The sequence below is a fragment of the Colletotrichum orchidophilum genome (assembly GCF_001831195.1).
Source record: "Colletotrichum orchidophilum strain IMI 309357 chromosome Unknown Scaffold_146.1, whole genome shotgun sequence".
Lineage (NCBI taxonomy): Eukaryota > Fungi > Ascomycota > Sordariomycetes > Glomerellales > Glomerellaceae > Colletotrichum > Colletotrichum orchidophilum.
The window spans coordinates 71623-86734 of NW_019173102.1; the positions used below are offsets into that span (position 1 = coordinate 71623).

General features: G+C 51.8%; 4 protein-coding genes across 4 annotated transcripts; 3 read left to right on the plus strand and 1 right to left on the minus strand.

The window, feature by feature from the left end:
• Nucleotides 1-1983: 1983 nt before the first annotated feature.
• CORC01_12215 (major facilitator superfamily transporter) lies at nucleotides 1984-4165 on the plus strand (the record flags this gene model as incomplete). Its single annotated transcript, XM_022623836.1, has 5 exons — nucleotides 1984-2004; nucleotides 2299-2489; nucleotides 2559-2686; nucleotides 2764-3794; nucleotides 3905-4165. 5 exons carry the CDS (start codon nucleotides 1984-1986, stop codon nucleotides 4163-4165), a joined length of 1632 nt encoding a protein of 543 aa, XP_022469666.1.
• Nucleotides 4166-8651: 4486 nt separating this feature from the next.
• On the plus strand, nucleotides 8652-9273 carry CORC01_12216 (uncharacterized protein; the record flags this gene model as incomplete). Its single annotated transcript, XM_022623837.1, has 3 exons — nucleotides 8652-8999; nucleotides 9061-9198; nucleotides 9253-9273. 3 exons carry the CDS (start codon nucleotides 8652-8654, stop codon nucleotides 9271-9273), a joined length of 507 nt encoding a protein of 168 aa, XP_022469667.1.
• A 673-nt stretch (nucleotides 9274-9946) lies between these two features.
• Nucleotides 9947-11479, minus strand: CORC01_12217 (uncharacterized protein; the record flags this gene model as incomplete). The annotated part of the gene is made up of 6 exons (XM_022623838.1): nucleotides 9947-10385; nucleotides 10464-10494; nucleotides 10569-10633; nucleotides 10695-10812; nucleotides 10865-11237; nucleotides 11300-11479. 6 exons carry the CDS (start codon nucleotides 11477-11479, stop codon nucleotides 9947-9949), a joined length of 1206 nt encoding a protein of 401 aa, XP_022469668.1.
• Nucleotides 11480-13619: 2140 nt separating this feature from the next.
• On the plus strand, nucleotides 13620-15072 carry CORC01_12218 (uncharacterized protein; the record flags this gene model as incomplete). Its single annotated transcript, XM_022623839.1, has 2 exons — nucleotides 13620-13663; nucleotides 13719-15072. 2 exons carry the CDS (start codon nucleotides 13620-13622, stop codon nucleotides 15070-15072), a joined length of 1398 nt encoding a protein of 465 aa, XP_022469669.1.
• Nucleotides 15073-15112: the final 40 nt, after the last annotated feature.

A 15112-nucleotide genomic window follows, 5' to 3' on the forward strand; every position in this document is an offset into this window, starting at 1 on the left:
GTAGGTGATTCTCGGTCGCCTGCTGAGAACCAGCCCATCGCTAGCAACAATCGAGGCACACAGTCACATATAACCGTTTTGGCTCGCCTCTCGTTTCTCTCACCAAGGATGCGACGGGATAATAAAGTTCCGGATCGTCTCTTCGGTGATATCTATGCTTACCAAGACGCGGCAAAATATCGAGTCTATCTTGGTCATCGCCAAGCGGCGCTGCTGTCGAGGTCGCATCACGGCGGAGCAACATTTACCACGGAGCCAGCCCCTTTCGGGCAGCTGCAGCCGAGACTCGATATCTCTCAAGTCTCAACGCAATGCACCGCATCTGCGTGTATCCTCAAGGAGTACGGCTACAGTGCAACCTCCCTCTCTCGGCCGAAGATGCAGCCCTTCACCACCCAGCCGCAGAAGTCGCCTGCGGCGCCAAGCACGTTCCTGGCCCCCCAATGCCACATGGCCAGTGTCATGTCTCAGAGGGCGCCCGTGTGGGTGGGTGGCCGACTGCAAGTTCCACCGAGGTATTTGTGTCACGCTTCGTTCACCTCTGCAGTGTCCGACTGCAGAGTAACCTCGGGATATCGACATGTTTTGTCGCGGGTGGGTTGCAGACGACGATCTGTCAGGATGAAATCAACCGACAGCAAAATGAGTATCCGCGGTAAGTGTGTTATATACGGATATGCAATACGGAGTATTTGGCCCTTATGAGGGATAAGAAAATGCGCAGAGCTGAGTACCCGCGGTTATCATCTACTGCTCTAGCGCCTGTTGGTTCCAGGCACGTTGCTCAACACATCAACCCGACGAGGTCGTCCTTACAAAAATTCAAGTTGTTACGGTAAACCAAAGTCAACCTGGATCAAGCAACATCAGAGTTTCCAAGGCTGTGCCGGTGAAATGGTTTCCCGGCCTGCGCCGCTGTCATACAGCCGAACATGAGACGGACAGAATTGGAAGAGCATTGACTTTCAAAGACCACAATTGGATTAGCCTTCAGCCTGGAGCAGCAACTTAGTCGCGATGTTCATTCTCAAGCTGGCCTTCTCGGGTTGTCCACCTCGAACTCGAAGAACTGATCTGCCAAACAACGATGCCCCATATCATGATCAGTGGGTTTTTGAGAAGTAATCAACTCGAGTCTCAGACGCAAAGATTGGAAATTCAAGTTTGTTCGGGGGGAAGGGGGAGGTAATAGGTAGCCTATCCTAACCTGATGGATTACTAGTCCTTTCGCCTCGAAACTTCCGCGGAACCAACACCAACGACGGAGGCTGCCATCATACTAATCGCTACCCTTGACTCGCTTGAGGAGCCAAGGAATCTTTTTCCGGGCCTCTTTCCACAGGCTGACTATGTTGCGGAATCCTCGGTTTCTCGGAGTCTATGGTCTTGAAGTGTGCGAGAGGCTCCGCATCGTGTTGCAACTTTGCGTTGGGTTTACGTTGGCCGTTCCCGCTAGCATTTCAACCTCACTTGCCGACCCCAGTTGCCGAAGACAAGATGGCCTAGCATTCTTGGCGCTTTAGACACCCCACGAGATTGCAACTCAGCCGGCCTCATTGGCTCTTCCCAGCCAGTCGAGCTGGGGATTCAGCCTGGGCACGTGGAGCCTCCGATGAGCCAAGTGGATATTTTCCCCAGGATTGCGGGGGCGGGCAGGGCGGAGAACCTGGGGGAATCGTCGCCAGGCGGAGTCATTTCAAGATTGGGACTCGGCAGGCAAGTATTTCTCAAGGTCGGCGAGTTTCGAAGTCTTCATGTCTGTCCTGTCAGCATTGTTCCTTGCTGAATATCAAAGATCACCGGTTTGATGCCATCGTTTCTGTGCTAATCTGCCGCTTCGACGTTGCAATGATCTTTTCTCGGCATCTTCGATACAACGCAGTCCACAAATGGAGGAGAAAGCGACAATCTTCTCAGGAAACGATGCAACTGATACAACCTCGATGATGGGCGTATCACTCCCCCGCAGGAAATCCCACCCTGATGGAGCCTCCAGCATGGAGGGTACGAAAACGCCAAAGATGCAGCTTGGTCCCCAATAGAGTGGTGCCCGGTAGACTTGGGATGCTTGGCAGTTGAGCTAGGGACATGGGTACGGCATTTCCCCCAGGAGAGGCGATTGAAAACTTCTACGATGTACCGCTGGGTTTAAATAGACGACCACGATCCTATCCTCAGTCGCTAAGGGCAGCTCATTCCTTGAATATCCGGGCCTGACTTTGACTACGGAACGCCAGCCTGGGAGAACGCACTTTGAGCTGTGAACAGCAAGCTTAGACGAGTAAATTGGACATTCAGTTCATTTTCTCTCGAGCCTTGAAGGCGTGGCTCGAACCCGTCAACATCTCAATCTTCACCATGTCTTCCACTGAGAAAGAAGTGCCCCACGGCACCCACTTCGAGGGCACTGAAGACCACGCCATCAGTGCTGCTCCCGTCCATGACAGCATTCACAACGCAGCTGGAAAGGGTCAACTTGCAACTGACAAGTGAGTAACCTCACATTTACTGTTTGCCCACAGTGTCTATCATCCACGGGACTGATCACGCCTCATCAGATATGGTCACTCCCTCGTCGAGTTTGACCCCGTAGCTGTGCGAAAGCTTCGGTGGAAGCTCGACTTGCACACAATTCCAACCGTGGCATTATTGTATCTCTTCTGCTTCATCGACCGTGCGAATATCGGTAAGTCAGACTAAGATACCCATATCGCCATAATACAACCTTTGTGCTGGCAGTCGGCTAACACCCTACGTTCCCAGGTAACGCGAGAATCGCCGGACTCGACAAGGACCTCGAGCTCAAAGGCTACGACTACAACGTGATCCTCTCCGTCTTCTACATCTCGTACATCCTCTTCGAGATCCCAGCCACAATCGCATGCAAATGGATGGGGCCCGGCTGGTTTCTGCCCGTCACCACCCTCTTCTTCGGCATCGTCTCCATCTGCACCGCCTTCGTCCAGGACAAGGCCGCCATCTGCGGCGTGCGCTTCCTCCTCGGCATTTTCGAGGCCGGCATGCTCCCCGGAATCGCCTACTACCTCTCGCGATGGTATCAGCGCGCCGAGCTGACCTTCCGGCTGTCCCTGTACATGGTCATGGCCCCGCTCGCCGGGGCCTTTGGCGGCCTGCTCGCCTCGGCGATCCTCACCCTCGACTCCTTCGGTAGTCTGCACCACTGGCGCATGATCTTTGCTATCGAGGGCATCGTCACCATCGTTCTGGCTCTCATATCCTTCTTCACTCTCACAGACCGGCCCGAGACGGCGCGGTGGTTGACGCAGGAGGAGAAGGACCTCTGCATCGCCCGCGTCAAGTCGGAGCGCGTGGGCGCCACCGAGGTGATTGACAAGATTGACAAGACGAAGCTCAAGCGCGGCATGCTCAACCCCGTCACCCTCGAGATCGCCGTCATCTTCCTCTTCAACAACATCACGGTGCAGGGGCTGGCCTTCTTCCTCCCGACCATCGTCAGCAACATCTACCCGACCTTCACGACGATCCAAAAGCAGCTGTACAGCGTGCCGCCCTACGTTGTCGGGGCGGTCTTTACCCTTGCCTTCCCCGGGTTGAGTTGGTACCTCGATAGGCGGCAGCTGCTCATCGCTTTGAGCGCGCCGATGGTCATGGCGGGGTACATCATGTTCCTCGCGTCAAAGGTCGCTCGCGTCCGATACGGGGCGACTTTCCTCATCGCCAGCTCTGCCATGGTTTTGGGCCCCATGTCCAACGCCCACATCAGCGCCAACGTCGTCAGCGATACGGCCCGTAGCAGCGCCATTGGTCTTAACGTGAGTGACAAGCCCCCTTCTCCACCCCCCTTTCCACCCTCCCAAACCCTCCCAAATCGCAAGTACAGCGAAGCCAAAAGATGTGGATGCTAACACTGGTCACAATACAGGTCATGTTCGGCAACGTGGGCGGCCTTATATCGACATGGTCGTACCTCAGCTGGGACGCGCCCGACTTCCACATCGGCAACGGCCTCAACCTCGGCACGTCGAGCATGATTTTCATCCTGGCGACTGCCGCGTGGTTCTGGATGAAAGCGGATAACAAGCGCCGCGATGATCGGAGTATCGAAGAGGAGCTTGCGGGGTACACCGAGCAGGAGATTCGGGATTTGGATTGGAAGCACCCTGCTTTTCGGTGGAGGACCTAAGGTGTATGGACACGCATGTTGTCAAGATGGCTGGGCGGGTATAGGACGATTCAAATTGTACCCTACAAAGCCTACGATGGCAGGATCTTTGAAATGCTATGTGAATCATGAAGATCAAAGGAGACTCTGCTTTGCTGTGGGTGATGTGACTATCTGCGTAGCGTGTGGCCTGATCGTTCAACCCCATCTACCCGGCATTGATGTTTCAAGCAGCTCCAGCTTGAAGTTTTTGCTCCCAAGTTGGCGGAACTAAATTAGATCCTAGTCGACGGAAGGGCGTTGTGTTTGAGGCCCTATGTATTGATTCTGGCATGGCAGTGCTTCAGTAACCGTAATCGGAAACCGGTCAAAGATCTTACTTCCAGCTATGGAAGCCTTTGCTGAGTACCAGGCGTACCCTAGCCATGGCGTTCGTCAGGTTTACTCTTTGCATCCACAGAAATCGACCAATTCACGTTCCTGTCTTCCTTATCTGGTTCCGGAAAGATATACGTATAAGCCCTAGCTCCTTGCGCTGGTAGCGAATGACTTGAAAGTGCTAATGCTGCCATGCTGCCTAGTGGCTTTGTCGTTTAGCCTATGATATAGCTTTTAGCTTAGATGAATTCTCCTGAAAGTTCTCAGGTAGTAAGAAGGTATGACGCTGCTCAATGCAGCTGAAGAAGCAAGTTTAGGGACTACAAGTAGGTACATGTAGATGTGCAAAGCCGAGGCGGAATGACACGATGCCATCGAAAGACGACTGGACTTAAGCAGAACCGCTTTACGTTACACAGTATGTATCCACGCAAGTGAATATCTCGTGGTGAACGCAGGGTTTACATACAGCTGCTGGTGCCAGAGAGTGCTAATTTTTGTTTGATGAAGAAGACTGTCAGTGTATACTCTGCGCATGTAGTCTCTACGGGTGATACAGCACGAAAATGACACTGCCGACTTCTTTTCCTCCTTCATGTACCTAGGCTTGACTCAAGGCTATCGAGGCGACGGACAACTAATTCCTTTCTGACAGCAACCTAGCTTGGACTACAAGCATGTCATAGAAGCTTAGACAGAGAATATTCAAGTGAAAAACGAGAGATCTATCGCAGGATAATCATATGCGTCCCTAACGTGTCCCGCCATTATCTCATCAAGACGCTCTGCCCTACTACGGTAAGCGCATCGTCATCGTCACGAAGAGGTGTATAGTAGACAGCAATATTGGGTCACCAAAATCAGAAAGTCGGGCGAGGTCCAGAGGCACAATAAGACCCCTGTACCCCGATGTCAAACTGAGCCGTATCGCGATTCGACAGTTGGTCGCTACATTGGAACGCCAAGATGCCCGGTCCTCTTCAACCCGTCGAGGCCTCCTCTTGGCAAACAGCCAACTCATCAATCAGCAGCTTTTGATCCAGTTGCTCGGGATTCCAGGGGTCGCCTGACTTGCCCAGGCTCTACAGTCACCCGCCTCGCTGTGCAAATTGACTTTGATAGAAACGTCTGCTTGGCCGGCATTGAAGTGGCAACGTTCCCGTCTACCTACTTCAGCGTAGACGGGACAGGCCGGACCTTCGCCAGGCACACGTCCAGACACCCACCAGGCCATAGCTCCGATCAAACCGTACGATCCCTGTTCACGGGGGAATTGTGCCTGAGATAACCGAACTCCGAGCTCCCCGCTCCCCGCACCGCAGACACACTCGCGGATCCGAATGGACTTGGGACCGCTAGCGATTGGCTTATATCCGGAACACGTCTTCGCTCTTTTGGCAGGCTCTCTTGACAACCTTATAGTCCTCGTTGATCCTATCTTCTATTGTCGGCTGCAGCAGATTTGTGTGCATTGACCATCCGAAATATCAGAAAGTCTGTCACCTCGCTGGTTCGGCAGGTGGGCTGTTATCACCAGTTGGATGATTGTCAAGCGAGAGACCACTGTCATCTGCATCGAATGAGGTGAAGACGTTGATAAAAATACGTATAGTAGAGGCAATTCTGACGGATTAGACTCTCTCATCGCGATGCTGAGGAATTCTGGCGTCGAATTAATCTCCCAAATCCTCCACGCTAACGCAGGGGAAATGCCCTACAAATAGGGTCTTTGAGTTTGCCCCTGACTGCAACCTTCAGCCTTCAGGACGGGATCAGTCGATCTCATTCGGGCCGCCCGGTTGAGTCGCATTTGAGAAAGCCCCCCTGGCTGATGAGACCTCAGGCGACTTGGATACCTCACATTCGAGACACCTCTGTGAAGGCACCCTTTTCCAATATGCATTCTTCAGACGAAGGCGAAGGGCTGGAAAGTGGCCTGTTGTTACCCTCCCTTCTGACCCCTCCGCTTGGCCGGCCAACGTGCGGAATCCCCACAAGCTTGAGTTTAATCTCGAGCTCGCCCCCTCGTTTCCTGTATTGTCGCTTCTTTCGTCCAACGAACATCCAGTCTCGATATATTTTGCGAGCCAGAAATTACTCACAACTCTCTTTGCACCGCAGTCTTAGCATTGCTTACCCATCCATAATATGGACGATGCTCTGGTCTCACAGGCCTCAATCCGGCCTAGGTATGCTCACTCATCAGTCATTCGCTGATCATCGGCTTCAGTGATTCCGCCGGCGCTTTTTCCTCGATACCACCCAGTCGAGTCAGTCATCTCTTATGGGCGGTTATATAGTGTGAAGACACCTCTGGGGTCACGCGCGCCCAAAGTTGTCGCGCCTTTCAGCCATGCTGTTTCGTACCCGTGTCTCTGGTTCAACAGCTTATACACCACTTGGCAATCGGGATCGGGTATTTGCCAACATGCGACGAGTAACCTGTTCGCGCATCACTCTGGGCACGCGAATCCTGGGCACTTGAAGAGATCATGGTTTCATTGATGTTCGAAGGAATATAATACTCACCGTTCTAAGGAATACTTGACACGTCTTTGCGATTCCCGTGTCAAGATGGCGTGATGGGACGTGATGCACTAAGCAGAGTGTATATCCTGATCAGACAACCCCCTAATCCAATACATTCCGCTCACCCATAGCGCGAGACGTTTGAATTAACGTCCTAGAAGCGGGAGTGAGCCTCTGATGAGCCCAAGATGGCGCTATGAAACGGCAGACGGGCCTCGTCCCGCAAACCCGACGGCATAATGGCATTCTAAAAAAGCCAAAGTAAATGGGATAAGCCACGCGAAGGTTTGCTGAAATCCGAGGAAATGTTTTCCCATGTGGGCGGCGAAGAAGAGGTTATGCGGTTGGCGCATGTCGGAGAGCAGGGTGCTTTACAAGTCGCTCTGAGCACACATGTTAGGCAAATGAGCGACACTGACATACTTGGCGCTAACACGGCCTGTGGCAATGGCTGGCCTGGTTGCGTTGCCCGTGTGCTGAAGGAGCTGAACCAGAATTCACAAGGATATAGACCCCAAGGCCGGGTCTTTTTCAGAAGCAAGGTCAGTCAGGGGGGCTGCGCGAAACAAATTAGACCGCCGGCCTGCATTTCTTGAGGACGGGTGTCTGAACTGCCATCCGTTCCTTTCAGAAGAGGATGGGGCCGACGTCGCACCGATTTTGAGAGGGACGCCAATTCGTGGTAGCATAACCTCACAGCGGGAGATGACTAAAACAAAGCTTAGCCTGTAGTAGCTACGGGAAAACCCATTAAGCTTCTCGGGAGCATGGCTGTTTTGAGTAGAGGCGCTTTTGGGCAGAAGAAACGCTCATCAGACGAGTTGTGGGTTTAGCCATGTTGCCAGCCGGCACGAGTAACCATAGGGCCATGAAGTACCCCAAGGAGACGGGCAAAGACAGGATCAAAAGACCAGGCGAGGCGGGAAACGACGGGGCATCGCTTCCAAACAGAGTTCGAAGTCCGAGACGTGAGGTTGTCACGTCTGGTAGGGTGCCATCGGCGGCTCTGTTAAGCAAACCATGGCCCCTCTACATGTTCGGACTCCCTTTTCTGGCCTTCAAGGGGAAGGGGGAAAAGATGGGCTGCCGACAGGGAGACCCGAGGCTGTGATTCGTGGGCTGTGTGGCTACTCTGATACCCTGCACCTCAATGCATCGTCTGTGCAGATGGACAAGCAGGGAAATACTTCATTCGTCCCAATGTAATCAAGGTTCGAAACAAGCGACACAGCAACTCGGCGACCGCCCCAAAACACTCTAGAAAGTCTATCATCCGGAAGTTTCAACCTCCATTGCTGGCCCGCCTTTGTTGCTTCCTGTCTTGCCCCTCCACCGGGAGCCTCATCTCATGTTATTGCTCCGCGAAGTTGGGGCCGGCCTAAGATAATGTGCGTCTCGCCGTTTGGACTTATAAGACTAGACGCCCGCCCGGTGGATTACAGAGTTAGCTTTGTTCTGCACTGGATCTGGATTCGGACAATAGGACAACATCGTCAACAGCAGCAACGGTCATTACTCGCCCTCGGACAGGCTCCAACAACTTTAATTTCAACACCATACATTCTTTCTCGATAATCGTAAATTACAAACAACCGTCAAAATGAAGGCTTACGCTGTTGTCCTATCCCTCGTTACTCTGGCAGTCGCCCAGAACAACGGAGGAGCCGCGCCCGCTCCCGCTCCCGCCCCGGCGGCTGGAGATACCCCCGCTTGCGCTGAGGCGAAGATTCTGGCCGGCGGCATTGCTCTGAATATCGAGGTCCAGCAGCAGGAGGTGAACGGCGCCAATGCCGTCATGCAGGCTCTCCAGGCCAACCCTCCCAACCCCCAGCAGTTCCAGACCGCCAAGTCCAACCTGTTGTCCTTCGTCAGCGACGGTATCCAGCTCAGACAGGCCAACCAGCTGATCGCCCCCTCCGGAAACATGGCTACTCAGGGACTCGCCGTTGTACGTAGATCACTTCCTTCTCACTTTCCTTCCTCGCAGCGTTTGCTAACATGACAAAAAGGTCGCCAATGCTCAGCTGACTGAGCTGCAAAAGGTTGCTGGTCTCACCGGCAACCCCGCGCAAGACATGCCTGTCGTCCAGTCTCTCATGATGGATTTCTCTGGTGGTATCAAGAAGAACATGGAGAACCAGCAACTGGTATGTTTCTGCACCCTCATTCTGTCCAGTACGAGCGCTAACCCGCACCCTTAGGCCGTCCAGGGCGCTTGCTAGAGAAATCTAGCTGAGTTGGTCAACGTTTTGGAAAGCGATGGTGCAAGGAGACGGGGGACTTGGGCAACGGCGTTTAGCGGCTTTGCCCCGCCTACTTTTAATCATTTAAATTATGGGAGCTGGGCGTTTGAGATCTGGGCGAAGTTGATCCTCGCCAGGCCTTCATTCGGAACGAGTTGCCTGTTAGGTTTACTTCAATACCAGTTATCCGACAACTTCTTAAACATACTTTAGCCGGATCCAGGCCGCTGCTTCTCTCTAGAATAAGACAAATTGCTGGATTGTCATCAAGATTGTGGTCTCTCAACGGGCTTGCCAGTGATGCTATTGCAGGTGCGCGACTGTATGTTTCTCTACCACCACGCCCTTAGACGTGGTACTGGCTGGGCAAATGAACTGTCCGGGGCTGAAAGATCAAAAGTTATTTGATCGCATGAGAGCGGCAGTACTCACTTCTTTGCTTAATTCCACAACAGGTTCTTGAAGTGACAGGCTCGTACCAGAATTATTTTATGCCCGAGCGCCCAAAAAGCTTCGCGTTTCGATGAGACCAAGTTTTCATCGAGTCCTCCTTCCAACAAGCTATACGAGGCTGCGGCTTCAATATGGGAATGAGACGTGAGTAATTGGAAAACACCACAGACGTGAGTCCACGGGATTCTTCAGCCAAACCCTACACAGGTCTCCATCGATCTGAAGCCGAAGTTTCTCCAGCATGTGATTTCTCGTCGTAAGAAATAGTCACCTCATCCGTCCGTACAATCTTTCCCTCCTCGAGCTGACTTGATTGACTGGCATTTGACGCAGCCGTTTGCGTTCGTGATGTCCCCTCTCCGCACATGATGTTCTCTTGGCTATCGCCTTCAATGATGGTGAATCCCAGATCATCTCTTGGCCTTGCTTTCGGTTTCCGTTGGCCCAGCTCGTAGTCGTGCTTCCCGCCTCCGCGGGAGGGTCGATTATTACTCGGTGATGACTCCGTGTGATCAGAGGATTTGACCGTGAGCTTCGATCCTCTTGCAGACGTGAATGGATTGCGTTTGAGGATCAGCTCCAGGAGTGGATGCAACACAGGGATTGAGCTTGCAATAATGATGGTACTGCCTTCAATCCTACGAACTTGAGTCAGAAGGGTTTGATCACCACCATAGCTGCGACTCCGCAAAGTCGATCACATGACCGTTACTTACACGGTCCAGACTACCAAATCAGGTGTTTCGTCTGTAAGATAGACGAAAAGCAGGAGTCAGTGACAGCTCATAATGCCTGAATTAATCGTTGATGCCAAGGCTTACAAGAATAGTCCTCGCTCGCGTGCAACGGAAGGCGCGTTGTCTTGTATATAGCCACAGCACCAGAGCTTTTGCAGGAACTGTCAATGGCGCGTTAAGACTGAATACTGCCGAATTGGTAATACTTACATAGCCCCAATACCAAGAGCACATGATAATACAACCTTCTTCTTGAATGCCATCTGAAGACGGAACAGGACGATGGCCGGGTACATGGCGAGATAGACATCAACAAATGCTGAAAATGCTACATCTCAGGTCAATTTTGAGAGCGACTTTATAAACTTTCTGCTACTTACTGCCAGCATATAGAGAGAAGTTGATGAGAATGTCCGGACTCAAGCACGTGCCCTTGATGGAAAAATCCCATAATGAGCTTGCCGGTGTACATCGTCCTATCAGAAGCCCAACAGTCACAAAAAGCGTCAATTGACACCATATCCCCATCCACCACAAGAACCACTTGTGGTATACGCCAGGATTCAATAATCGCGTCAAGAGCGAAACTACAGCCAGCTTTGGAAGGCCGAAAGACATGATGCCGGGGCATTGGGCAGCAGTTGTCCATAGCACGCCATCTTGTTGTTGCTCCAAAGTAAGCAGCTCGAGGTGTTTGCCAATACCAGAGTGGACTGCAAGTGTCGAGAGCGAAGTGGAGATGTAACCACAAACCTGCTATTGTTAGGATGATTTGCAGGAGGTGTGAAGGCGAGGAGTATTATTGCAGTACGCACCAGCCCAGCAATCACAAAATAGTCATCGCTGTGGAATTTCCTCATAATCTTCCACCGAACAATTACTCTGCCAAGAACGAAAATTGAGCTCAGAGCGGTAAAGATCCAGCAAACTGCAATGATGCCTGGGCCTTTGTCTTGGGCCTTCCAAGCCTCGGAATTCTTTTCTGGACTCGACATGGTGAGTTTCGGAATAGCACTGAAGAGACTTTGCGCGCAGGCAACAAAGAATGGAGGAAACGGACACGAACCATGGAACACGAAGGGCGACTCAAAAGTCTGGGAAGCAGTTTGTGGGATTGCTAGGTTTTATTATGTAGAAGTTCTCTTTGATGGATCCTATCGAGCCTGACAGCAGGAACAGCTCCGATTCCCCCTGCAATAGATCAAGTCGCTTCCCAATTCACATCACGATTCACAAACATGGAAGAATGCCTCGAAAGAACACTGGAGGTCAGTTCACGGGTAATTTATGCCGTCATGGTCTTGCAAGGGACGAGGAGATGGGCCTTGAAATTGACATCAAAGCTGATGGTGTTGGAAGATAATGGGTGAATGATTGGAAGGAAGTTTTAACCCCTGCCTCGAATGCATTTCGTTTTCGTACTTCCCATTTACCTCCATTTTACAGTGCAGCTCACCATTCCAAATCTGGCCAAGTAATCGGCCCGAGTAGACTTGGTATCCAAGCTGCTTGTCAAACATGCCAAAGTAAAGTGGTCAAGGGCACGCCACAAGTGTTCTCATGCATAGTTTCGTTGGCAAACAGTTGAGCCAAGCATTCAACTGATTTGAACAAATATACCAAGCCCGTAAAAGAAAAGCGCCGATCCCTGTTCACTCGCCTAACCTAATGTTGGATGGAGCTCTGGTCACAGCCTATTCCTGGGTACTGAGACGGAGTTATCGAGAAGAGCACAGGATTAACGAAACTATGAAAATGGAATTTGCCGCACGTCCTGTGCCAGTTGCCCGCTTTCTGATCGTCGACAATGGCAAATATCAATGTCGACATAAAACGCTGATTGCGGAATCACCATGCATTTGCATTTGGATTTGTGAAACAACATCGTAAAATAGAGGAAGTTTTCGGGCCACACATAGCATTATTGTAGTGGTAGCTCATAAGTTCCAAAAATTTTTTGTTAGAGCTTTTCTGGCGGCATTCAAGGTAAATTGGGGCGGTGTAAATATGAGATGATGCAGCTGGTTTGAGTGTTTCTCTTCCACCCCGGACGCATCGAGTGAGGATACATTGAAGGAATCACTACGGGTCCTGTGTAAAAACCGACAGAAGATGTGTTCATGCAGCATTAAAGCAACAGCAACAGCAATAGCTATCTCAGGATCAGTCGCTACCATATCGAACACCATCAGAAAACAACTGAGTGCTCGTTGGTGCGCCACAACCCTTGGCCTGATCCCATTGTGCGCTCTGCCGATGTTGGATCGACTTTTTTTTGAAAGCCGTCTAATTTCAATTTCTGCAGGCTGATATGTATCCTTACCCAAATCGGAGAGTGCTGCTTGGCGTGTTGGTTTGAACGAACGATTTGGATGTTTGCTCGCTAAACGACACCATCTACCAACGCTTAAACGACTGCCGGGGTCTTTGGCAGATACTCCCCTTTGTGCCGTTAGATGGACTTGGTAGTCATGGTAAACTTGGCTAGTTATTGCCAGCAATAGCCCGAAAATAGGTCTACGGAGAGGGCTTTCGCTTCTCTTCGATCTTTATTGTGCCTGATGCTTAAAGCCCAAGAAAGTCTCCATAGTCCAGCAAGGGCATCGGCGGCCACTTCCCATGTCAGGGATCGTCCAGAACCAGGTGGTTCTAAGTCGCAATATCTTCTTTTCGTGGTAACGAGAACGATGTATGTTTTGAAAGGAAATGAGAAAGATGCGTTGGATCTTACTATGTTAATGGTCCCCGGAAACATGACACGCCGTTCAATAAGGGCTCATTGAAGTCTTCTCAAAATCATTGTGACATTATTGCAAAACCGCGACCCAGATCTGACTAGTCGCAACGAAGTCATGCTAAAAGACTTGGGAGAAGCCATTTGATTATGATGAGTTAGATAGAAGCACGATTCCCCCAAATTTTTGACACGTCAGATTCGTTAGCTCACCGAACCGGTAACACAAAGACGCAAACATGAGTCGTTCGTGACCTAGTAATGCCAAGATCTTCAATATTCGGAGATAAGAATTCAAACGCCGTTAGCAAAGAGTGGACTTCGAACCCCACTTTTGCTGAAGAATTAATCATCCGCGCCCCTCAGATCACGCCGTGGTTGTATCGGAATCCACCTCGACGATGCCGCCGCACACGAGGAGTAGAACTGGGTGCCTCACATGCCGGTAAGATGTCGTTCCCCAAAACAGATGTACTGTCCAATACTAATATACGGAATAGCGACGAGGGCTACAAGTGCGATGAAGCAAAGCCTCATTGCGGCCGCTGCGTCCGACTGGGCAAGACGTGCAAGGGGTACGGTCTGAGAGTGAGATGGAAGTCGGCCGAGGACCCTACAGATGGCGGAAGGATCACGAAGAAGAGAAGCTCAAAATTCAAAGGCAGCGCTGGATCTCGCAAAGCCACATCGCCTCTCACCGATGAGCACGTAGCAACGCCGAGCTCAATGACGGTAACGTCGACTTCAAACCCAGACGGTCTCATCTTTCGAAATCCTTCTTACCTATCGCCGGATATCTCACCAATGAACCGCTACTTGCTGCACCATTGGAACGAATCACTAGCAAAGGTCATATCCATGGCGTCTGGTGTACGGAACCCATTTCTCGTGCACCTCACGCCCATGATGCCCCGCTCCACGGCCCTGCTGTTCGCAATCTCCTCCATGGCGGCGGGCCACCTCGCGATCCTCCGCAATGACTGCAGTCTCAAGGCGCTATCGTCACATCATATGCTCGTCGCCTTGACATCGCTAAGGGAGTCGATCCAGACCGAGAACCCCGAGCTCTCCCTGGCCACCATCTTGATGCTCCAAATCTCGGACCGGCTCTTCAACACGGACAGCCAGATCGATCACCTGGCGGGAGCAAAAGCCGTCATTATGCATGCAGGCGGACCGGCGACCTGGAACACGACCAGCGCGCAGTTCCTCCTCAGCCTCTGCTTCTACCACGACGTCATGTCCTCCATCTCCCGCGCCTCGAGCCCCCTCCTAAGCATGACGAACGTGGCGCCTCTCGAGGGCCTGCAGAGCCTGGCCAAGCTGACGTCCGTCGTCTCCCTGGTCAGCACCATTAGCAAGATGCAAGGACAAGGGGGCGATGCGCACCAAAAGAGGGGGTTTTCTATCAAACGCAGCCTAGAGCAAGTGAGCTTCTCCAACGAAGGGGATTCAGACATCGAGCACACGATCCAAGCCTACAAACACGCGGCCATTGTCTACCTGTATCGAGTTTGGGACGATGGAGGGTCGTCGATGAAACCATATTACGCAGAGCAGTGCATCTACCACCTCTTGAAGGTGCCCATCACGTCCTCCTTCGTCTCTGCTCATGCGTGGCCCTTGTGGACCGGTGGCTGCGAATCCGTCGAGACACATTTGCGTCAAATGGTCCTCGTGCGGATCAGGGCAATGTATCAAAACCGTCGACTGCCCTCTCTCCAGAGGGTGCAGGAAGATATGGAACAAGTGTGGCAGGTCAAAGATGCACAGAGGCTGCAGTTTGGGACGGAAAATGTTGATTGCTGCAAGATGATTCTGCATACGCGTCATCGAGAAGCAGACTTGGTCTAGAAAGTGCTAATGACGAATTTACGTTTTCCCCCTTTCGCTC